Source organism: Schistocerca serialis, chromosome 3 (genome assembly GCF_023864345.2).
Source record: "Schistocerca serialis cubense isolate TAMUIC-IGC-003099 chromosome 3, iqSchSeri2.2, whole genome shotgun sequence".
Taxonomy (NCBI): domain Eukaryota; kingdom Metazoa; phylum Arthropoda; class Insecta; order Orthoptera; family Acrididae; genus Schistocerca; species Schistocerca serialis.
In genome coordinates this window covers 558,400,471-558,426,337 of record NC_064640.1, presented here as the reverse complement: position 1 = coordinate 558,426,337, position 25,867 = coordinate 558,400,471, and the positions used below count along the sequence as shown (strand labels likewise).

The 25,867-nt window shown below is 38.1% G+C and overlaps 1 protein-coding gene across 1 annotated transcript in view; it reads left to right on the top strand.

Annotated features, from left to right (window-relative positions):
• The window catches only part of LOC126470455 (DNA polymerase zeta catalytic subunit), a 231,430-nt gene that overhangs the window by 72,722 nt on the left and 132,841 nt on the right, over positions 1 to 25,867 (top strand). The window contains exons 11-13 of the mRNA XM_050098304.1: positions 3,262 to 4,511; positions 12,208 to 12,268; positions 23,190 to 24,093. Of these exons, the coding sequence (XP_049954261.1) occupies positions 3,262 to 4,511; positions 12,208 to 12,268; positions 23,190 to 24,093 (2,215 nt within the window). The remainder of the gene's footprint in view (positions 1 to 3,261; positions 4,512 to 12,207; positions 12,269 to 23,189; positions 24,094 to 25,867) is intronic.

The following is a 25,867-nucleotide window of genomic DNA, read 5'->3' as shown; positions in this document are numbered from 1 at the left end:
CACAGCACATGAAGAACTATGTTTTCATAAAAAACGGTACAGTTGCATCAACTGACAATAAAACTAAATAAAACCAAGGACCTCAACAAAAAATAACAATGTCCTGCAGGGATGCATCAGTTAGGTGTGTGGTAGACTAAATACTATCTACCTAGACGATCAAACTTGTGCAGTAGACTTCATCCCGGTCTGCGCGTTAGAAAATGTTGAGTAAGATATCATTATTTTCAAAGTGTGGCACCTGTAAATTTGAATGGATGTTAGTAATTGAATTGCCTGTTTCATGAAGACGTGTGCTTAGAGCCGACCTTGAGCCTGAGTTGTTCCTATGTTCTCTAAAGCAGACCTCGAAGCTTCCCATTTGGTCCATATATCTGGAATCATCCGTGATTCAATACACACTTGCTGACTAAAAGTTTTCCCGCTTTGTCTCCTTCCTGTACTTAAATTTTAGGCCATTATTCGTTGGTACAAAGACCAGCCTTATTAGAACTATTACCATTATAAGGTATCCTTGTATATTTACTATTACTATAAGGTGTGTTACTTGTTGGGACTAGCATAATTGGAGCACTAGATGATGCAGATGTGCCCACATTATTACACTATATTCATTTCCTGCAACACATTTCTGTTAATGCTGTTGATAAAGTCTCCATCATATCCATTAGAATATGCTATAAAGTGGATTATCCTAAATTTGTAGTCGTGAGCTTCATGTGACAAAGGGACACTGTGTAATCTATGAAGCAGTGCCCTGAAGGCTACCTTCTTGTACTACAAAGGGTGGTTAGAGGAGCTGTGAATTACTAGCTTCGAAGTAGTTGTCTTTCTTTAAATATCATAGCTGATTGTATTACCATTAATCCTGATGGACAAATGCAAAAAGGGAAGAAAACTGTCAATACTCTCTTCCATGGTGAGTTGGATATTATCATGTATTTTATTCAACTCCTCCCAGAAAATCAGTGCAATCCTGAAAGGAACCCTTGTGTAATAAAATATCATCCACATACCTAGCCCAAAAGACTATCGTACTGGAATGACTATTGAAGTTAACCATCATGTTCTGTTGGCTAGGCAGTATGAAAGTGGTGAGCCCATTGCCCCGCAAATTTAATGTAATTAAAACTTAAAACCAGCTGCAGCAGCTGAAGTACATCGTCAGTCTCGTCAGGTGATCTTCTACTGTGTTCCTTAAGATTCTCACTAACTTTGTGCTTTACCTGGTCTGTCAGGATACTTGTATACATATTTCTTATGTCGAAGGAAACAAATGAAGTTCCTTCAGGGCTGCTAAGTCAGATACTTTACTAATAAGTTCATTCGTATTCGCTATGCTGTGCTTTAGTGGATATTTAAAAAATGTTATCCAAATATTTGGCTGATAACAGGATCACTTGTTTCATTAATAATTGGGCAGAGAAGCATATCTTCTTTGTGATTCTTAAGAACTTCCCAAAATCTAGGGGTAGATGAGCTCATCTGAATTATGGTGTTCTTTTTATAGGGACCTGCAAAAACTTTTGTGTTCTTTAGTGTTCTTCAATATGTGTCAGATGCTTAGATGTTAGGTTGAACCTCGACCTGTCTGTGTAGTTCTTCACATACTGTTTTCTGATATAAGTGGTGCTGGCTTTGATTTATCCACATGCACTACAAGAGCACCTAGTATCCCCTCGAGTGTTTTTTATTAATCTATTTTATGGTATTATCTTCTAAAGACCTTGTCGATTAGGGGCGGCCAAGATTTCATCTCATGGGCCGTGCCTGGGCCTGAGTGCCAAAGCACTCACTGTACATTTTGGGTGACAGATGACAGTTTATTTCCAGTTATTGCATGCAGAGAAAATATATTCTCTGCTAGAATTGAACTGAAGAACTTTTACTTGGTACCTCTACTAGTTTCCTCCTAAAGTGAAAGGCTACTGGGATTGCCCAATTTCCAATGTCGATTCATAAATAGAGACAGATTGGCTCACTCTAAATTCTGTACTTTTCTTGAGGTAATTGATTTATTACATTTCCCTAATGTGATCTGTGTAATGATAACACATTAAGGAAATTGAACCAAAATCCTACTTATATTAAGTAATGGATGACTTTACATGCAGAAGAAATTTGTGCAGAGTTGATTTCCTTTTTTGCTTCTAGATTTTACTGTTCTGAAGACCCAGGAGCACTTATGCCCTTATCATACCAAACCCAAATTTGACACATCTTACTTTTAAGTGGGATGGAACCAAAATGGGGGGGGGGGGGGGGGGGTAGCCCAATAAAAACTGTGATATCACTTTAAAAGTGTCAATCTACTTTCTATGCATCATAGCAAATTTCCTTGTATGGTGCATCTGTAAGTACTACATCACAAATAATAAAAACCACATAAAAATGCTGCCAGTGGCAACAAGTAAAAGCACACTCGCTACTTAAGCGAAGAAGATTGGCAATCCAAGTACTCTATTACTGGTTAGGTTGCTTTTGACTTAGATAAAATTTTTGTTATGACATAATTATTAGTTTGTTGCTTCTGAAATGAGAACTTGATGAATATTACATTTCTCAAAACACAGCAACTAGGGAGCCACCAGGGGAGCTAATGCACATAAGTAGAAAATAACATTGCTACCTTATTTACAATGAAATACTTACAGGTATGAACAAAAAAGCTGCACTGTGCAAAAAATAAAGCCAGTAGAGTTTATATTTTTAAATTAACTAAAATATTGTGCTCTATAGTGCTGTTTCAACTGGAGACTACAGTCTTCTCAGTTCTCCCTGACAGATGATATCCAGATCCCCTGATATTCATCATGTTCCACATGGGAGGGCTAATTGTAGCTGCAGTTTTTTGGATATAAAAACAAATGTTCCTTTAGGGTGGTCCTCATATATATTTACACACACAAATGTGCAAATTTTTAGGCAAAACCAGTTATGCCACCATTCAGTTTCTCCTGTCACCTTTAGTGTATTCTTAATGTTGTTGTTGCTGTGTGCCTCTTCATTGATTGAAGATTTCCATTTCTGTGACAGTTTTACTAAAAATTTGCAAGGCAGATTTTATTGTTGAACCTGTCCAGAATGTGAATAGATAAGAACTTTACCATTTAAAATGTGTGAAATATACATCAAAATGATTATACCATTTACAGCTGTAATACTGTTGTGCAGAGTTCAAGCTATCACTTGCAGCCTCTATTTTGTTTGTTATATTCATAAGTAGACTTTCTCATACAAGGCTACTTTTAATTGTTTCAGCTCTGATAGTGGAGTGGACAGACTAAAAATTACTGAGTGTGTGGAGGCAAAAATGGATGTTGACTCTATTAGTAGCGATGTCATCCCAGAATTCACAAAAGCAAGTGAAACCTCTAACAATGTTGTTTGCACTGCCAAGGATAATGACAAGAGTCTGGTAAAGAAGAATGGGCTTGAAACCCAAATGAAGCTACGCCCTCGAGCTGCTAGATCATCTCAAAAGATGCAGAAAATGAATGAAACATCTTTTAGTCATATTGACAGAATAAGAAAAGATCAGAAAGAAAGTGAGAAAATGAATAGCTCTCAAACACATTGTAAACACTGTAATTTGGGTGGCTCTTGCAGTGGAAGAAGCAGGAAGAAAAATAGCAACTCACCATGCCAAGGAAGTATTAAAATTAAGCCATGTTATGTTAAATTAGAACCATTGCAGAATGTTATACAAGCTTTGGGAAGAACAAAAACACTGGAAGCACAACTTTCAGGAAATGTAAAAACAAGTGATTTAAATGCTGTTACTTCAGAGAAATTATGTAAATCCAAGAAGAGAAAGTGCAGTAGCAAAAAGTGGAAAGTCCCTTCCCTTGATGGAAATAATGACTCTGACGATTCTTATGGTTCAGTTGAAAGTGATGTTAGTATGCAAGAATATACAGCCACTTGGAATGAGAGAGATGTAAAGCAGATGCAGAAGAAGAAGAAAAGACGACGAAAGATAAAAGCCTTGAAAGCATTTCCTACAACAGAGACCATTGAATTGCAACAGAAGTCTTTATCTATCGCTGATAAAATGTTTGAATCTCAAATTAAAACTAAAAATGAAATGTCTTGTACATCATCTGTTGTTACGTCAAAGGAAACATGCGTAACAGCTGATGTCAAGTCATCTGCCGTGGTTACCGAAGAACGTGATGATGCTCCTCAGCTCCCAAAGAAAACCAAGGGAAAACAATGTGAAGATCAGTCTAGTCCTGGTAAATCTCAGAAGAGGGGCTCATATAAAGCTTTACATATACTTTTGCAGAAATCTCCAAAGAAGGAATTTCATTCCATAAACCCTCAAAGAACATCTCAAGAAGTGCAGACAGCTGTAGATCACTGTGAAAGTAAAAATAATATTTCATACACAAACAAAAACAAAATGGCGATTGATGCACCTGAAGACTCATCAAATGCTACTGGAAATCTTTTACGGTTGAACTGTGACTCCAAACAGAAAGAAAAACTCAAAGATGCCACTACAGCTGGTGAGTGAAAGATTTCATCTATCCACATTGCCTAAATTATCAAAAGAATATAGTCCATAGTGACAGCTGAAAGTGATTATTGTGTATGTTCTCTAAACTGAGATGCTTTGTTGTCATGCTAAGACAAAAATTATTTCATTTTATAGTAACTCCTGATGTCAGTCCATGGCTTATTATTATTATTATTATTATTATTATTGGTTTGGCCTATGGAGGACCACATGAAATAAATAACACGTCTTTTCTCTTTGCTTTCCTTCCAGCAGTTTTTTCATTCTTTCTCTAAGCTGTTCTTTTCTCTCTCCTGTCCATATTGCTCCTGTCTTTTCCTTTATTTTCCCATGGAAGCTGTTGAAACTTTTAATTTTGCTCCAAACTTTTCTCTTTTTCTTATTTCTTCCACCTTTATTTCCATTTCCCTCGGGTCTGCTTTAACTTCTTGGATCTACATCATTGATGTTCTTGGTTTTCTGTCAAAAAAGTTAAAAATTCTTTTTGTTTTTCTTTTCTCGTCTAACCTTTTTAGGTGTCCATAGAATACAATTAGTCTCTTTCTTATTGTGTCTAATAGTCATATTATTCTTTCATAAACTTCTTTGTTACTTCTAAATTTTCATTTTGAATTATATTTTGGGCATGTATTACATTTGCAACGTGGCTGCTAAGTTAGATATACGGCTTGAGAGTGCTCTTGAAACTTTAATGAAAGTCACGGAAGCGAATAGTTATCTGAAACAAGACATTAAGGCTGGCATACACTAAGCAGTGAATCTCATTAGAATATGTTTTGTATCAGTGAAAGAGGTGCTAAATGACAATATAAAGGGAAATAGCACACCACAGAGTGAGGTTAGGGAATGCCAAATGAACGTAAAACATAAGGAAGAGGAGAGCCACCATGCAGGACAAGTGCCACCACCTGTTGGCAGAATGTTCAAAACTACAAGCAGCAACCAGCACCAAGTGACAACAGCTGAACTGGAGCTGAATAGAAACCACACACTTGCGCTGAGAGCCAGTTGGACCAATCTAACGAATGAGGCTCTGCAGCCGTCAGCTGCGGGAGGAATGTGGGGAACCGTAAGACTGCATCAGTACACTCCTGGCATACTGGGGCCAGACAGGCAAGGTATCTCACTTAAAAACTACAGCCTAGCAATGGTGACCCATGAAAACCATAACACACTGATAACCAAAGAAATTGAGGATAAAATGGCGGAAAGAATCAACCTATGGCTATAAGCCATGATAGAAGAAATCTCAAATAATATTTTAAACAATAAAAGAAGAAATAAAAAACCAATGCTGTGAGCGGGAACCCAACCAAATTCAAAGTGAACAGAGGAGAAATCATGAAATAGGGAAAATCCAGAACCAGTAGAAGAGAGGAAATGAGAAAGGAGAAGAAACAATCATAACATGAAGATCAAGAGGAGGGATCAGCTGCTGTACTACTCAGAAGTAGCAAGGAGACCAAGAAACAGAGAACAGGAAATAAAGGGAAGAAAGTCAGTGGAGCTAAAACAGGCTGAACAAAAAATGTGGCTCTATGTGGGTAAACTACACCAAAATCTGAGACAGGAAGATGTAACAAAGTTTCTCAAGGAAAACGGAACCTCAGGAGAAATCTTCTATGACCAGCTTCAAACTAAAGGCACAAATAAAGCATTCAGAATAAGATTATCTATCCAACACAGCCACGTGGAGTGGCCACACAGTTTGAGGTGCCATGTCACAGATTGGACGGTGTCCCTCCCGCCGGAGGTTCGAGTCCTCCCTCGGGCGTGGGTGTGTATTGTTCTTAGCTTAAGTTAGTTTAAGTAGTGTGTAAGTCTAGGGACCACTGACCTCAGCAGTTGTGTCCCTTAGGGATTCACACACATTTGAACATTTATCCAACCCAGAGAAGACAGCACCCGATCTCTGGTCGGAGGTATATTTTCTATCAACAAACGCACAACTCACACAGCAACAGTAATGACAAAGATTACACCTGAATAAAGACATGGAACATAGAAGGACTGAAGTCCATCATCGCCAGGACGCTGATGCTCATCTACCAAGAGAACGACATATTGTTCTGCACAGAAACATTCAGCACAAAAGACATAAGTATCAGGAAATTCTACAGAATTCACTCTGCAGCCAAGAAAGGAGACAGAGAACACCCCACAGGGAGGCTAAGGTGTTTTATAAAACTGCATCTGCAACTGTATTCGATCATACAGATAATACCATTACAGTAGTCACTGCTAAAATTAATATAATAGGCACATACTTCACACCCAATAGCGAACCAAAGAGTATCATCAAAAAGCTAGGAAAGGCACTAGAGAATATAGAAGATAGCAGGCCAACTATTCTAGAAGGTGATCTAAATTGTTGCATAGACAAATGGAACTCAAAACTACAATGACTTAATCACACACGCCAGCACTAAAGTAATTAAATTCAGATGCACCACAAAGCCATGGTTCAATGAAGAATGTTACGTCATGAAACAAAGGATACAGTGAAGAACATTGAATGTACAAATGCCTGCTGAAAGAAAAGAAGATAACGTATGACCTCCTCACTGAACAGAAATTAATTGCTGGAACACAAATGAATTGATCAAATGACTTTATTTGTTGGGAGACCCCATCTGGGTTTGTTTGGATGCTTAGTGCAAGTTTGTTTATTTAGCGCCACTTTGGCGACTGCACATTGATGATAAAATGATTATGAGGACAACACACACATGCAGTCTCAATCAGAAAAAAATACCCGACCCAGCTGGTAATCAAACCTGGAGCTCTGTGATCAAGAGTCAACAACACTAACCACAAGACCACGATCTGCTGATGCTGAGACAGAAATGAAATGTTACATACTCCTAAGGTCCTTTAAGAAGCTCAAATTGACCTCCCTTGTAAACATGGAGCAATAAAAGCTACACTTCAGAAACCACCTTGCGGATAAAATGTCAAACGGCTTCACACTGCACATTGCAAGCAAACAAGTCATGGACCTAATTGCAGCCAAAGAAGTCAACCATCTTATAAGGAACAGAAAGAATACTAAGGCGGCATGGCCGAATGGGATATACAGGGAACACCTGAAGGATGCAATCTAAGACCTGCCAGAACACCTGGCATTCCCATTCAATTAATGTCTCAAGAACAACTCACTTCCACACTCCAGACACTTACAACTGTGCTCTAGAAAGGCAAAGACTGGAAAGAGGACCCAGACTCCTGTAGAAGAATTGCTGTATGAGGTGTTATGTTTAAAGTTTAAACTCTTCTCTAAACTCCTATTAGGCCACAGTGAACAAAGACTGTGTGCTAATATCCCAGTGAATCAATATGGTTTCACTCCAGGTAGATCAACAGTGAACACTGTTCGAGAAGTCATTCAAGAAGTAGCAATGACTCTAGCACAACCCCCTACACCAGTGTACATGTTTTTTATAGACTTCTCTAAAGCATTCAGCGCTATCGACAGGAAGAGCCTCATCCAGCAGCTAGAGAATATACTAGGTAATTGAAGCGGCAAACTAGAAATAAGCAAATTAATTCTAGTTGCAAATCATGTAGAAATATACAGTGGCATATTAATGTCAAAAGATATCATCCAAAAAAGAGGAGCCCTACAAGGAGATCCAATGAGTCTAGTACTCTTTAACATAGTGACATTGGACATATCATAGGCACAAGAAATGTAAAACTGCTTATGTATGCAGATGACATGGTCATCCTCTGCAGGAGCCTAGAAGATCTACAAGCCACCAAGGAGACCAACAGATAGTGGGCACTAGAAAACTTGATGGAAATAAACAGCTCAAAGACAAAAACAATGAAATTTGAACAAGGAGGAAAAATATCACAGGTAGACCATCTCATGTGGTTGGTCAACATTAGAATTCATGTCCAGCTTTAAATACTTGGGAGTAATATTGCAAACAACTGGGACCACTTTCTCTCTGCATGTACAAGAGTGAGTGTTAGCTGCAACAAAAGCCATTTACGGCATCCCTAAGATGCAAAATGTATCCCAGCCAACTGCAATAACATTATTCTAGCTGAAAGTTATGCCTGCTGTGACATAAAGAATTCAACTAATATGGACCTATCTGCCAGTGAAAAAACTAGAGAATGTTAAAGCTCTTTCACTCTCAAAATTTGCAAGAAATAGCTACACCTAGATAATAGTGCAGGGAACTTCCTTCATAAAAGATATTGGACAATACGTTGTCAATCACCCAGAGATGCAAACATTCAAAACCATTATCAGTGGGAGAAGAAAGCCAGGGAGATACTGAAGGGAACCGTGGAAACAGGAATGGTTAATTCACATACCTGGTAAGGACCTAACTTCCAACTTGGCCACCTGTCCACACATTTTGCCACCCATGGCTTCCACTGGAAGATATACTAGAAAGAATAATATCACAACACCAAGGAGGACTGCATTTCTAAACTTTGCAACAAGTCATGCCCCAGATACCATGTACTGAAGTGTGAAAACAGGACTGAACCACTAAGCACATTAACAAAAGATTGATGAAAGCCTAACTCAAACATAACTATACATATGTATTGTGTTTAATAAAGTTATTATATTTTGGTCCCAAGCTTTTCCTGGCTATTTTCCTTTCTTTCTTTTCTATTGTACATAACTGTTTGGCTGCATTTAACAAAAGGCATTCTGACATAATGACAGTGCCGAAGTTTTGCATTAATGGTTAAAGATTTCTGGTTACTGGCCTAAAAGTTTTTTGTTGTTTGAAAAGCCACATCCATTTTCCTTGCTCTTGCCAAGTTAGATTCTTCGTCGAAAGCATTTAGTTGTATTATTTCACCTATGTATTTAAATTTTTTGCCTGGATGCATGCACTGATTCGGTTGGGAAGGGTACTACAATCCCACTGTATTCTCTCCTGAGGCAAGCTGGCCCACGACTATTGTAACTGGTCCTTGATATCCTGGATAATGACAATGGGACAGAGTTGACATCCAAGCTGGTCCCACACACATTCTTTCAGGGACAGGTCTGGGGATCTTGCTGGCATAGAAGTACCTCAACACCATGCAGATAGTTCATAGGGACATGTGCCATGTGTGGACAAGCATTGTCCTGTTGAAAAAAATGGCACCATGTTACTGTTGAATGAGAGGTAGTTCATGAGGATGTCCATGAGATACAGTTTTACTCTCAGCATTCTCACAGTCACTACCAGCGGTGACCTGATGTCATACCCAGTGACTCCTCACACCATGATGCAAGCAGTAAAACCTTTGTGCCTTTCCAAAATGTTGGAAGACCATACCTTCTACCCAGGTTGCTGCCATACACATTGACAATAGTCATCTGGACTTTGCAGAACCATTATCCATTGCTAAACACAGTGTGATGCCGTTCATTGGCAGTCTATACTTCCTGGTCGTGGTACCACTCCAAATACAGCCATTTGTGCTGTGGTGTTAATAGTATCCTATGATTTGACGGTAATTCCCTAGTCTGGCTGGTTCTAGTCTCCAATCAATGATTCGGGATGACACAATGTTTCAAGGAGTCTGTGTGGTGCAGATGTGAAGGGATTATCACGTACTTGGTGCACAATACTGTGATCCTCCATCATGGTGGTCAGAAATGGTTGAATAGAATCTTGACAATGAGTATACTTGCTTTCATGTTCCCATGCATTCCAAGATTGGCTCATTGCCACATCTGAATGCTTGAAAAATCTAGGCATTGCGTGATTCAACCAGCTGGCCAAGTTAAGACCCACAAAGAGGCCCCTTTCAAACTCTTTTAGATACTGATAACATTGTCTCACATATGTGCATTGCATCTCTGTGTCCTTCACAATGCTCAATTAACATCTTACACTGTTCAGGTTACTTATATACCCTTCCAAGCCTGGTAATAACACTAATGCGCTCTGATGGCCACTCTACCTATCATAGAGCATTGCAGCTCTAATCATTTACGTCCTGTCAATGGTGTGTACGTGTGCGAAGATACATTGACAGCCAACCATATCTCGTGGGTGCTTCACTTTTTGTCAGGTAGTATAAACAAAAGTCATGATTGTTCGTCAACCTACAAATAAATAAAAGTCCCAACTGTGGTTAACTTGTGAAAAACTGTAATGCTCAACCAGCATTTACAACTGGAAGTATTACATACTCTCAGAAATGCACTTGAGAAATTGGCAAAGTTCACAAAACCACCGCATAAACGTAGAATCTAAAGTCTGATTCAGAAGCAAAATTTTCGCAAGTACAAAGATACAAATAATTCTAAGCTCCATCAAAAACAACAGAAACGTGCAGTTAATCCACTGAGTGGAGCAACGGAACTCCTGCTTCTGGTGTGGTTGAAAACTTGAGTCCCCTCTCTGGCATTAAGCTGGATCATATACCCATGAGGTGGACTACCACGCCCATAATCCTCTTCTTCCTCCTCGCATTGATCCTATCTAGTGTGGTGTGTACATTTCCAGGATTTGGCAGATTTTAATTTATTTAACTTAGTGGCCAGGTGCCCTTCCTGATGCCATGGTCATGAAGGTAATCTGAGGGAGGGAAGCATGTATACCATCTCTGTGAATCATGTAAACTTTGTTCTGTGTGTTACTGTATTTTAACTATTTGTCTATCATATTCTCTGGGGTGAAATTTGGTAAGCAGCCCAGCATTTGCCTAAAACAGCATGGGAAATGCTAAAAAGCACTCTCAGGCTGGCCAGTATATCAGTCTACAGTCATTAATCTGCCATGCTTATTCACTCTGATGTGGGTCACCTTTGCTTCTTGCAAGCTGGCATGCTGTGCAGTAAGCTTTTTGAGCAGGCAGGTGTATCTGTCTGCTTTGATTAATTAAATGGTCTTTTAATTAAATTTAATTAAAAATATTTTCTTGTCACAGTATGATGTTGCCAGCAAAAGTGGACACATCAGAAGGTTTGTCTCACCAAGCTCTTTAATGTGACACCTTGATTGCTACTGTGTCACCTTGATTGCTACTGTGTCACCCTTGGTTAAATAGTTATTAATGTTCCAAGATTAGTCTGTTATTATATTCTTCACCCTAATAAACTCAATAAAGGTATATTGCCAATACATATGTGGTTTTGGAAAGTTTAGTGTATTGCACTCCTTAAAATTATCTGTTGTGCTTCTACATATCTTCCATGATTGCCGTGCTACAATCAGATAAGTAACATGCTTCGAATACTGGCAATACATGTGTTCAAATGACTAATATGGTGGAAGTTCTGGGCACATCAAAATTTGACATTATCACTTGGCCACCTGTCACTGGCCCACTTGGGACATGTTGACTCTGCTTTGCTCTGCAGCTGTAAATGGCTTTGTCATGCCCGCTATAGTACCTGGTGCACCATGCACTCATGAGTAGGGACACTGTTCTGCATATCCTCTGATTTGATTCATTTGTGCCACTGTATGTACTGCAATCCTTACCAGTGTTAGAATATATGAAGGCACTTACCAAAACTTAATGGAAAGTGTCTTTAGCAGTGTAGAGCCCATGATAGTAGCTATGGTCAATCTGTCTTCTGTGATGACAGCTACAGATAAGCAGTTTACTATTGTGCATCATTATTAATGGTAATATATTTTTGTTTTAAAATACTGAACAATTATTTTGAAATACTGTACTGTGAAACATAATTTTACTAATTTCAGGAAAGTCAGAAGATGAATGCGAGAAGCAGTACTATATTACCACTGGCAATGAACGTTCTGGGTAAGTTTTGTGTGTTTCAATTTATTTATTAGTGCTCTTAGTGAAGTAATCATTTGAGAACTACTCTAGCTGTCTTCATCAGGTGTAGGCATCAACTTGGCTGCAAATACCAAAACTTGGTGGAATCATCATGTTTACAAAGAAGACCTGGGATTTTTTGTGATATTTTTACTGGAACAGGCAGCTTTCTTATGCAGAATGAATTTTTCACTCATCGCTAGAGTTAGTGCTAGTGGTTAGCTCAATAGATACCGATTTGGGAGGATAATGGTTCAAATCTGCATCTGACCATCCACATTTAGGTTTTCCGCAATTTCTCTACATCACTCCAGGCAAATACCAAGATGGTTCCCTTGAAAGTACACAACCGATTTCCTTCCCATCCATGAAACAGTCTGAGTTTTTACTCCATCTCTAATGACCTCAGTGTGTATGGGATGTTAAACCCTAGTCTTTGTCCTTTTTGGAGATTTGTCTTCACAGTTTTAGAGAAAAATAAATGGGTTTGAAATGTCTGCAGCTGCTGCAAGTGAAACTATATGCTATGCACATACTGTTACTGTCTCTCTGAATCGATTTCCGTATCACTTGAGTGGCACGACATTACGTCCTTCTCCCATTTAGCTGGCATCTCTTAGAGGCAGTAGTACCCCGGGTGAAACATGGACTGATGACAAAGGGGCTCAAGACAGGTCCTGTCAATAGCTGAGTTACAGTTCTTAGTGCACATTTGGTCTTTTGGTAACTTGTTGCTTCGGTGGGGATGGGTCTTGCACAGCTGGGGGCAGTGGTTGAACCTCCATAGATTCCACATAGTCTGTTACCCACCCTGTTGGTCACAGCACAGTGGGCATGCAGTGGAAGCAGAGGTTTTACCCATGTCTTGTCAGGGGTGGAGGTGAAGAGCTTTCATGGGTAGTGTGTTGAAGCCTCGAAATTGGCAGTCTGGACCTGGGCTGGCTTAGAAGTATAGCTGACAGTGGTTGCAGTCTCAGGTGTCTGCTTGGGACCCAACAAGGTTGTCGGGGGCATAGAGTTATTCAGTTGTCACAGCAAGAGTTTATTTTGATATCACACATGTTGCTTTTATCTGGATGTTATTTCAGACAATTGATGCCCGTATGCTCAGTGATGACCTCTTTGAGTCCACACCAGAGTGTGGCCGTATCTGCGAGCCCAGGCCAAACAGCCTGTATAGCAGTGTGGGCATGGCTGCAAGGACTGAGCTCATGGGCTCAGGTGCAGGGGCTGAAAAAGGTGAGGTGCCTGTGGTCGTGCAGTATCTTGGTTATACTACAACCATGTATGGCAGTGAATCAATACGTAACAAGGAAACATGTCAAGGTTTCCTCAGAAGTTGCTATTATCATTTTGTTCATTTTGACAGATCTCTCAGCTTCCACATTTGACACAGGATGAAAAGGAGTGATTTTCAGATATATTATGCCATTCCTTTGGCAAATGAAACAGAATTTGGCTGATGTAAGGTGTGGGCCATTGTCAGATGTGGTAGTGTGTGCCGTTCAATCTATGGCTAAGATTGGCTTTAGTGCTCAAATTGTTGCTGCTAATGTTGCTGGTGACATGTGCAAAGGTAGATAGAACATCAACCATAAGTAACCACATAGTCCCCTTGAACTTGCCTTGAGGTCAACATTCTCATGGCTGATCAGAAGTAGACTATGTGGAGAAACATCACACTGAATCCATCTGTGTATGTTTGCATGTTTCACGGGATTGGACTGGATGTTTCATGTTGGTGTTAATGCTTGGCCAATATACATGACACCTTCCCGATATCTTCATCCTTTCTGCCTCAACATCCCCCATTGTTCCTCGTCTAGTAGTCTGAGGATTGGTATCAGTAATTACCTATCCAAAGATCATTTTAGAGTGTTATAGGATTCATCAGCTTAATACAGGGAAAACATAAGTCTGATATACAAACATATGAATATACATGTGTGTTTCATAACAAGAGGACAGGAGAGTGGTTGGCTGTGTCTTCATGAAAAGAACCATCCTGGCATTTGTGTGAAGTGATGTAAGATAATCACAGAACCCTAAATCAGGATGGTTAGAGAAAGTATGAGCGTGCATCCTCCTGACGTATAGTTCTCTTCTGTTTGTGTATACTTGGAACAAGTTAGCTTAGTAATGTAAAAAAAAAAGTTATGCAGTGTTCATTTAACCTAATAACATAAAAAATGTTCACTGCACACAACTCCATACACTTACCACTGACTGTAGAACCACACCTGTGCTGCCATACCTCTATTAAATCTCCATGCCTTCTCACCTGCCTGTTTTAAAAAGTGAGTCGGTATCCCCTCATGATAAATGAGATGTAAAATTCAGAAAAATTGTGAGGCATTAGTTTTTGCACTAGCAGGAACCTCTTTTTAATCATTATTATTAATGCCTATTTTGGATTCTCTGAATAATCTTTAACTGTGTAGTACAAAATATTTAAGAAGTATGCTTTGACTGCATGTTCAAATAAATGTATTTCAGTTATGTCTTTTATTTCCCTGAACAAATTATTATACAGTTTTAATCCCTGGTAAAAAATAGTGTTCACACTTTTTGTTTGTTTTTGCTTGGCAAATTTAAGTCCAAACTGGCTCGTGTTCCATTGCTATATTATTGACGTACTCAGCAATTAGTTTTCTGGTGTGCACAACATACTGATAGATAAACTCACTTGGCACAGTAAGGAATGCCACTTTTTAAAATATTTCCTTACATTGAGCCATTAATAATTTTTGCTGTTATCCTTGCAGTCCTCCTCTGCAGTTTGAAAGTTCATTTATGTTTTGTACTTTTGATCCCCATAACAGAATCCCATAGCTAAGAATTGAGTGAACATAAGAACAGTAGGTTACCACAAGGGACTGACTGTTACACACTGATGATACGACTCTAAAGGCATAACATGCTGAAAACATTCTCTTTGCCAGTATCTTTGTGTGTTCATTGTATCCCAGTTGACAATAAGTAATGACCCCTAAAACCTTTATGTTTGCTACACAGTCTACAGATTTATCATTTATGCTTAAAGTGACAGTTACTTTCCCTCTTCAAGCTGAAATTTATGCCATTTGTTATTTGTCTCCTCAACTAATAGTTCTAGTGTATTATCGTTGACAATAATATTTTTTGTAATCAGTACAAATAATTTTTTCTCCCTATCCTGTGTTGCCTGTTAAGCCATAACTATATATTTAGAATATAATTGGTCTGAGTATACTCTCCTGAGGAACATCTGTACTAGTATGTTTGGGGTCTGTTAATTGTTTCATTAAAATTTGGGGTCATTTGAAGTGTAGGTCTGTCTACCTTTTGCACCTTATTTACAAATTACAAATAGAACCACTAATTAGCTATTCCTCTTACACCTAGAGCCTTTCGTTTAGTAATATTTTATGGTCAGCACTCTAAAAAAAATATGGACAGATCTAGAAATATACTTGTAACACAATCATCCCAGTCAAGACCTTCAAGTATCACTTTTTAACGTCTGTTATGGCAGACATTTTACTTCTGCTACCTCAGAAGCCAAACTGTGCTTCGCTAAGAATGTGGTGTTTATTTAGGTCACTTGTTAATCTATCTTTCATTATTTATTATATTATTTTGAAGTATGATGAGAATAAGGAAACTGGGCTGTAGTTTACAGTATTTTCTGCATTACCTTTCTTTAGTAGGGACACAAGTTCTCTGTGCTTTAAATACTATGGAAAAATATGTGAACTAAAATACTCGTTTGTTATGCGTGTTAATGGAGTTTTTATGCTGTCTGTGCATGCCTGCAAACAGAGAATGGCTCCTCATCTAAGTCTGCTGACTTCTCATTTTTTTAATTTTTGTGTTGTCTTCGTGGCTTCTTTCTCTGTTATGGGATTCATAATCATTGTGCTGGCTACACAATTCACTTGTGGTGATACACCTGTCTCTGCAACACTCATAAAATAAGCATTTACAAAATTTGTTTGTTCTTGTGGATTTTCTATTAACCTGCTCCCATCTTACTTTTTCTGCTTTCTTGTTCTGTGATGTGTCATACTATTCTACTTTAATTTTTTTACATTTTATATAATTATAATTAAATGATTTTCTTACAGTAAGCAGTACTCTCCTGTATATCTTTTTGTAACTGTGAAAATAATTTAGGAACAGTTGCTTATTAAACTCATGATCAGGATTCATTAGTAGGTGTGAGGGGACATTTACAATTGAGTAGTGGACCAGTAATGGGTGTCAGAATGGTAATTGCTCTAAAACAATGCCCATCGCTGTATTGTACCATCTTACCTGGTAGGTTCACTTAAGGGAAAAACAACAAAATTAGTGGCTTGTGATCTATGAACAGGTGGAATTGTTTTCTGTACAGGGGAATATGGAATTTTTTTTAATACTGTAAATAATATCCAGTGCTCCTTTCTCTGTGTGACTATAATTCACTTGTGCCACCATAAATGTTTAACATATGTATACAATTATAAAATCTTCTCAGGTGATAAACTGAGTTATGTTATCATATTGTCACAATGTTTCAATGATTTCCGATCCCATCATCTTCAGGTGAAGTTTAAGGATGCTGTTTTGCCACCACTCAGCTGATCACCTGAGAAGATTTTATCATGAGGAATACACTGAGAAAACCTACAATCACAGGTTTGCAATTGGCTGTTCTGTTCTGCCGTGGGACTGAACAGATCTTGTCAAACACAAATTGTGGCACATCTATCACCAGCAATAGATATTTTTCTGGTGTAAATGTGGCTGGACACAGAGCAGATTTCAAACACCAGTTTCAAGGACATTTTGACAAGTGGTGGAATGCTGAAATTTGACTTCCTTTTTTTGGAGTTGATTGAGGGGGTGTGATATCTGCACAGAGTTCAGTTTAAGTTTTCCATAATAATTTATCTTGCTCAAGAAGGACTGGACCTGGAAATTTTTGGGTGTGTGGAGACTATCAGCCAGTTCAACTCGGACATTTATTCAGTGGCCGAGGTACTGAATACATGGCCTCTTTACAAAAGCATATAAATTTCTAAACAAAATACTATTATATTTTATATTGACTGAATCATGTATTTAAAAACCAAAGCCAAGAAAGGTAACTATACCATAAATGTTTGATTCAGCTGGTGAAGATACTACAAAAAAATGTTACTGTTCCACATCAGGGCTTAACAAGTAACTGATTTTGAGTGGGTGCACTGGCTCCTGCTTGGGCTCATGCTCACAAGTGGATTCAAAGTCATTGCAGTTGGAGCTGAGTGGCCAGCAAAGTAAATTCAAGCACACGCTGTAGTTGCAACAGCACAGGAAAAACACAAATTGTCAAGTGGGGGATGATCAATTTGAAAGTGATGCCACATAATAGCAGCAATGGTGAGTTGTCATTGTGTGACACTGAGAATGTCTTCGCTTTTCAATCCACAGTAAAAGATATCTTATCCATTCACAGGAAAAGATTGGTTTGCAAAATACTTACTGTGTCACAAGACATTGAATACATTGAGAAAGTTCAGTTTGCAAAGACATTGTATGTGTCAAATAATATGGAGTTGGAAAATGTAAGGATTCGAGGTTTTAAAACTGAAAAGAAAGATCTTTGAGGAGCAGGAAAAAAGCAAAGAAATATGGTTTTGCTGTTTGTATGAGCTACAAAATTTCACTGCTTTTAGAAAAATCCTTGTGCCATTCTATGGGTGGTAATTTCATAAATGAAAACTTGGTAGTTGCAGCTGAACATTTATGGTCTATTCGGGCCATCATCAAACATGACAATCGTACGTCACATACAGGATATGGCCGATAACATTCAAAGTCAGCTTGCAAATGTTTGTGAAGAGTTTGTTACACACTCTTTAGTACGCAGTTAAAGAGTCAGATATCAAGGGCACTGCCCAGCTCCCCTTGTTTTTCCGAGGCATGAACTTGAAGCCGGAAAAAATCTCTTGTACTTAGCAGCAATGAAGACTGTGACATCTGGAGCTAAAAAGTATGGAAAATATAGGTTTGTTGTGGATTTTATTAGTTTAAGTGTCAGCAGATGGAACGCCAGCAATGTTGGGAAATAAATCAGTATTCATAGTGCAACTGAATGAGAAAATGAAAAAACTAACAGTATGCAATGAAATCAGGAGTGTTCACTGTGTTATCCACCAGAAGAATTTATGTATAAATAATGTTATTTTGAAAAAGTAATGAGTGGTGTTGATGCAGCTAGTGATATATGGGAGCATGCAATTCAACACTGCCAGTTCAAGATTCTTGATGACATTGACAGTTCAGAAGTCTGCTGTATTACAGTGAGATATGTTGATTTAGTCACTGCCCATGAATGCCATGTGTGATCAAGAACAACCGGTGGTATAACCAGCCATCTGAACAATTTAAACACTTCACTGATTATGCAGTTTCAGATGACTGAGTTAAGTGAAGTGTACAACCACATCTGAAATTTAAGATAAAATGGGTTGCTGCTGGGCCAGGTTTATTTTTTCTATAATGGACTAATGACTTGTGACTTCTTTCCAGCAACCCCTGGAATAGCAGCTACCACAAGTTACACTGCCTGCTAGACAGGTACTGTCACATTTTCTGAATTGGTTTCCATATCACTGGGGTGGCAGGATATTAGACCTATTTTATCCCAAAAGACAGCAACTGGAACTTCCTTGCTGGCAAAAAGGCTTTAACTTTGACTGGGGCTCTCTCTCCTCTTTTCCTCTGCTACATACTTGTTATCTTTTTGTCTTGCAATCAACAACTGCAAATTAATAAGGAGTAACAATTTGTCATTAAAACACATATCCTTCACAAACTGACTTGGAAGCCACTGGCATATGTCTAAACGAACATTTCTCTTAACATTTAAGCCTACCTCCAACATGATTTTGAGGACAGTTAAATTTATTGGAATAATCTATTATGAAGTTCCAAAAGACCACATTCTTGTAAATAGGTGTCGCCTGACCATATAAGTTGTTCTTCCTCCATGACAACACCCCAGCTGATTCTGCTAGTTTTATCAATCAAACTTTGCCTCACCCTCACTCCCCACTCCCACCCCCTTTTTTCAGATTCTCCTGATGTGGCACCCAAGGACTCTTTTCTCTTTCCTCAGCTGAAGAAACTATTGCATGACTGGAATTTCCTGAATGATGACAATGTGATTTTTGAGATGTAACATTTCCTAAACAGCCAAAATGCAGATTTCTCCAACCAAGGTCTCTAAATGTTCTTTTTTTTTGTAGACCCAATGAGAATTACATCATCAAAGAAGCTAGCATATTGAAGTATACCACAAATAACCATATAGCCCATTGACTATAACTTGCCAGTGCCTAGTTCCTGAAGTCAGTCTAGTTCAGTTTTGAAGTCTTCTTTTTATGAAAAAATAATAAACCTAGGCCAGCAAAAAACAAGGTATATATTCCATATTTTTGAGGTATCTAAAAACTCCACCTGGACCAAAATGGATTTTGCAGACGCTTGGTGTATTTCTCTTTTTAGAATGTTAAGAGACTACATGATCTACCAGTTAATTAATTCATATATCTGAACACTTGTAGACAAGCAGTAGGCATCTGCGACATCAGGATCAATGATTCCACTTGGCTTTAAATGAATACTTCATTGCCCCTGATATATTTCACAGTCCTGTTTCAATTCCTCAAAAGCCAGAAACAGTGGCAATGCTAGCATGTGGTTAATTGGTTGTGATCGATGATATCTTTGCTGTTGTAGTACTTGTGTGGTGGCCAGTTGCTGATCTTGACAGTACTGATACTGTTGTGAATTCTGCTGTTGTTACACATTCATTTGTTCTCAGTGTTGTTGCTGTGTTATTACTATTTACTGCTATTGGTTCGCAATTAATTTCAATAATGCTTGCTCCATTTTGTTATTTTTTGTGTGAATGGTGATACACATTTTATTTCAAAATTACCCAAACTCTGACCTTGGACAACAACAGAATGGCACTGAGAAGAAACTAGAAGTGCTAGTACACTAGTTAGTTAGGTCCTTGTTCCACCGGTCAGATATGCGATAAGTGCTATGATGTGGAATGTGTCAACAGAACAAACATAGAACACATACATACAACTCAATAAAAAATAATACTTATATGGCTCCATGATGGCCAGTGTTTTTAGTGACTGTTTATATCTACTCAGGTATTCTTGTATAGTATAGATGGAGTTGTTAAGGAGAAAGCTCTTTAATCTACATTTGAAAACACTTCTTCTATCTGTCAGACATTTTAGTAGCATATTTCACTCCTTTTTGTTCCAAAATTAGATTCATTAAAGGGTTATGCAGATCATTTTCCTTCTGGTTTTGTAATTGTGTATATCTTTTACTCTCAGAATTAGATGGCTTGTTGATAGTGAATTCCGTAAGTGAATAAATGATGATATTGGTAACATAAACACAGATATTCATTACATGTGTACAAAGTGTGCCACACACCCACGTGTGTTATGAAAAACGGCATACCCGCACGAGGGTGAACAGGAGATGCTGTATTTGTGACAGACAAAACTGGGGAGTGAACTGTGTTTTTTCAAAGTTTAAAGCTTGCCTGTTTGTGCAAAACTATTCAGTAACTTTCCCAAAAACATCATTCACTATTTTCTCTATTGATGCTTCTTTGCTCAGCTTTACAGCAATGCTTGTATCATCTGCAAACAGGACTAATCTTGCTTTCTGATTCAAATAAAATAGCAGATCATTAACATAAAGCAAAAGCAGTAGTGGGTCAACGATCGAACCCTGTGGGACTCCCATTGTAATTTTTTCCCATGCAGATGATGTGGCGTCCCTCTTTGTATTACTCCAACAACCTAAGGTAGCTTTCACCATTCTGTTTCTTAAATAAGAACTACACCAGGCATTTGCTGAATTGCGTACTCCGTAAAAACTTAACCTCTCTAATGGAATATTATGACTGACGCAATCAAATACCTTTGGTAAGTCACAGAAGATCACAATTGGTGTTGTTCTATTATTTGAAGATTTTTTTTTTATGTGCTCAGTAAATTATGGTGGAATATGGCCCTTTTGAAACCCAAACTGTGATTGACGAAGTATCCCATTACTACTCTGGTGGGTGACAACGCTAGAGTATTATGTAAGGAGCGACACTGGGCAGTAGTTATTGACATCTGTGGAGTCTCTCTTTATATACGGAGGCATAACAATGGCATATTTCAATCTTTCAGGGAAATCACTCTGAGTTAATGACGTATTACATAGTGACTAAGAACATTAAATATTATAGGTTTACAACTTTTTAGTGTCTTATTTAGGTATTACCCACCCCATATGAACTTTAATTTTTAGAGCTGTGCCGATCTTCCTTATTTCCGATGGGCATGTGAGATCAAGTTCTAATTCACTAAATGTCCTGTGTATTGCTTCTTCAGTATATTATTTTGCTTTCTCTTCTGAACTATTTGCATCCATTTTCTCGCCCCTTTTTTTAAAAGTAATTATTAAAAATATCTGATACACATGATCTTTATTCTACAATGCTCTTATCCTCTTTAATAGAAATAATATTATCTGATATGGCATCTTTCTCTGTCTCTCTTTTAACAATATTCCATATTGATTTTATTTTTTTATCTAACCCATCAATTTCTGACAATGTGTTTATACTCTTGGATTTTTGTACAATTTTTCTTAATATGTTACATTACTGTTTATAATAAGAAAGTATTTCTGGATCATTGTGTTTTCTGGATACTTTGTAGAAGTCCTTTTTTCATTGTGAAGAGATCTGATACCTGTAGTTATCCAAGGTTTCTTTAATGACTTGCTGTTATTACATTTAATTATCTTTTCATGAAAGATAACAGCTTATCATAAGGTGGAAGTGTTGAGCAAGTGTTTGGTATATAAACATGTGCGGAATACTGTAGCTCAGCTTACAAACTCCTCATCATGAACCTGGCTTACCAAACATGGCACTGCAACACTTAGGAAAACCATGTAGGTATGAGTAGTTAGTCATTCTATCACACACATTGGTCAATGCTCAGCCCACGCCATGCGCACTAGTTGTGCTGCTTCTCTTCTAGTGATTTACATGTTGCAGTTGTGGTAGCAAATCTGAAATTTGGCTGTTAGCTAGGAATATGGGCAGGGGCCAGAATTTTCTTTTTAAAACCATTACTTAAACTAGGCTATATTCATTATACCAAAATAATTGGCCACCTCAATACAGCAGCTTGCATAGACAAGCCCCCATAGCAGATACTCAGAAACTACATTCTCTTCACAGGAGACTGGCAGTTGGCTGAGTTTGTACAATATCTTGAAGTGCCTATATGTATCACCATTTCATGGCACAGAATACAGAAGGTGTACTGCCAACGAAAAAAATATTTAGTTATATTTACTACAGTTTGGGCTCCATGGCACTTCCCTATCTTCACAGATATCCCTCACTAAAGCACATAACCTGCATAATGTAAATGTTAGCAACAACAATAATAATTCAATCTAGATTCTTAGCAGTTTACAGCTTATCCATAGCTGAGGACTGCAAAATTTTTTTTCATGAAAAAACTCTGTGCTCTTCTGTTTTTTAAGCATCACTGGAAATCAAAGAGCTATGCAGTTGGTAGGATACAGAAATTCCTGTCCACCCCCTCCCCATTCCCCCTCCCTCCTCCTGTCCTTGCTGCCCAACTCAGCTGAGTAATTGTGTCCCATGAAGTGGTGTCTTAAATCTTAGACATTATTTTAATGCACAGTTACTACATGTTATTTCAGCATGCAGTCAATTTTCCTCATGCCAAAACTATGTAAATGTACACAATTAACCAAGCTTCGCATTTGAGTCCTATCTTGTTACTATGTACAGTATAATTAAATTAATTTCCCTTTTCAGGGCTGGTGTAGTTTCAGTTGCAGTAAGTGATCAGGAGACATCAGATAATATAATACATGCTGAGGAAGATGACAAGATGTCAGTATACAGTTGGAAGTTATCACTTACAGATGACTCAGATTGTTCATTGTCATCAGAAAAATTGCCTGAACTTCTGGACAGCAATTGCTCAGGCATTCACAGTTTTTACGAAACTACATTCTTGAGTGATACCGAAGCTTTGGATGAAAATTATGATTTGCAAGTGGACAAAAGTGTGCCGTATCTCAACATCAACCCTGACAGAGAAGATGAAACTGGACTGCCTTCAAGTGGGGAGGCCGAACAACCTCTAAACGCTGAACCTGATGTAAAGTTAAACAGGTACAAAAGTGGAGAGGCTTCACCAGATCAGGATTTTTCTTCACAACCAACTAAAAGAGAGAAAACTGATGTGAATTTAACCATTTTTAAGATTGCCACAGGTTCACAAATGGGAACTGTGACCTCAAGAAGACGAATTCGGAGAAAGTTGTATGATAAAATGGAAAATCAACCAATTTCCGATTCAGCTCACACTAGTGTGAAAAGTACAGGCATTGAAATCCTTCCTACTATTGCAGAAAATGCTGAGTGTGAAGAATTTGCTTCTAATATCGGAATATGTAGAAAAGAGATGCCTCAGAATCCTTCTGAATGTAGAAGGCTTTCCTCTGATGGGTCATTGATCTCATTTTCACCATTACAGTTAAGTGCTATTGTTGAAAGCCCAACACAGGAGAAAACACTGTCACTTGTAAATCCTGAAAATACGATGTCTCCAGATGAAGTAACACTTACACAGCTACTGCAACACTCAACAGCAAGAAGGAAATACTGGAGGCAAAGCAGTAGAAATTCTGAACGTCCCAATGTTCGACGACAGGTGAGTTTTCAAGTCTTCATATTTCTGTCAGTATTTTATTTTCAGCTATCCTGAACATATTTCATTATCTTTTTTGTTGGTATACACACTTACTGATACAATCATTTATGAAAATAAGCGAATAATGTAGCATCTTCCTCTTCAAATTTAAAGGAGGACAGTAATCAGTCACAAAAATCTGTAATTTATTGCAGATCAAGAATTTGACAATAACATAGTCATCATCATTGTGTTGATGGAAGGGTTATATAGGCACCAACATGTGTTACCACTTTTCCATTTTTGATACACCTCTTCATGATAACATGCCTTGTACTTTATATACTAAAGTTTAACTCGTAGTAAAAATTGCAGTAGTTGGTGGTGTTGTGGTCTGCAGTCAAATTACTTTTTGGATGGTACTCTTCATGCTAGTCTACCAGGTGCAAGCCTATTCATCTTCGCAGAACAGCTGTAGCCTACATCCATTTGTACCTGATCACTATATTAGAGGCATGGTATCACACTCCAAGTTTAACCCCCCTCCCCTCACCCCCCCCCCCTCTCTCTCTCTCTCTCTCTCTCTCTCTCTCTCTCTCTCTCTCTCTCTCTCTTTCCTCCATTACCATATTGATGATTCCTTAATACCTCTGGATGTAGTGTATCAACCGATCCCTTCTTTGAGTTAAGTTGTGCCCTAAATTTCTTTCCTCCCCATTTTGATTCAGTACTTTCTCATTAATTGTTGAATCAATCCATTTAATCTTCAATATTCTCATGTAGCATCATATGACAAAAGCTACTATTCTCTTCTTGTCCCAACTGTTTATTGTCCACACCCCACTTCCATACGAGGCAACATTGCAGACAAATACCTTCATAGAAGACTTCCAAAATTTTAAATTTATTTTCAGTGTAAAGAACATACCTTCTTCATAAATTTTTTCTTGCTGCTGCCATTTTGCTCTGTATGATCTCATCACATCATTCATCATCAGTTAATTTACTCCCCAACTAGCAGGATTCATCTACTACTTTGGGTGTCTCAGTTCCTAATCTAATTCTCTCAGCATTGCCTGATTTGCTTCAGTTTCTTTCCATTACCCTTGGTTTACTTGTATTGACATTCATCTTATAACCTCTTTTCAATACTGTATCTATTCCAGTCAACTGTTCCTCCCAATCCTGTACCATCTCTGACAGAATTACAGTGCCACAGACGAACCTTAAAGTGGTTATTTCTTCCCCCTCAAATTTAATTCCTTTTCCAAATTTTTCCTGTTTTTTTCTTTTTTAACTCAGTGTACAGACTGAATAACATCAGGGGTAGGCCACAAGCCTGTCTCACTCCTTATATCTGTTGTTTCCTTGTCACGTTCTTTGACTCATAACTACAGTCTGGTTTCTGTACAAGTTGTAAATAACGTTTCACTCTGTACACTTTTATCACTGTTGCATTCAGAATTTCAAAGGGTATACTGCAGTTAAGATTTTCAAAAGCTTTCTTTACAACTACAGATGATATAAATGTAGGTTTGCCTTCTCCTAAGATAAGTAGTAATGTCAGTATTGCATCATGAGTTCCTACATTTCTTGAGAACCAAACTGATATTCTTCTAGGCTGGCTTCTAACAATTTTTCCATTCTTCTGTAAATAATTTGTGTCAGTATTCAGCAACCACAATTTCTTAGATTGTTAGTTTGATAATATTTAGCTGCCTTTTGTGATGGAGTTATTACATTCTTCTTGATGTCTAAAGGTATTTCACCTGCCTCGTATATCTTGCACGACAGG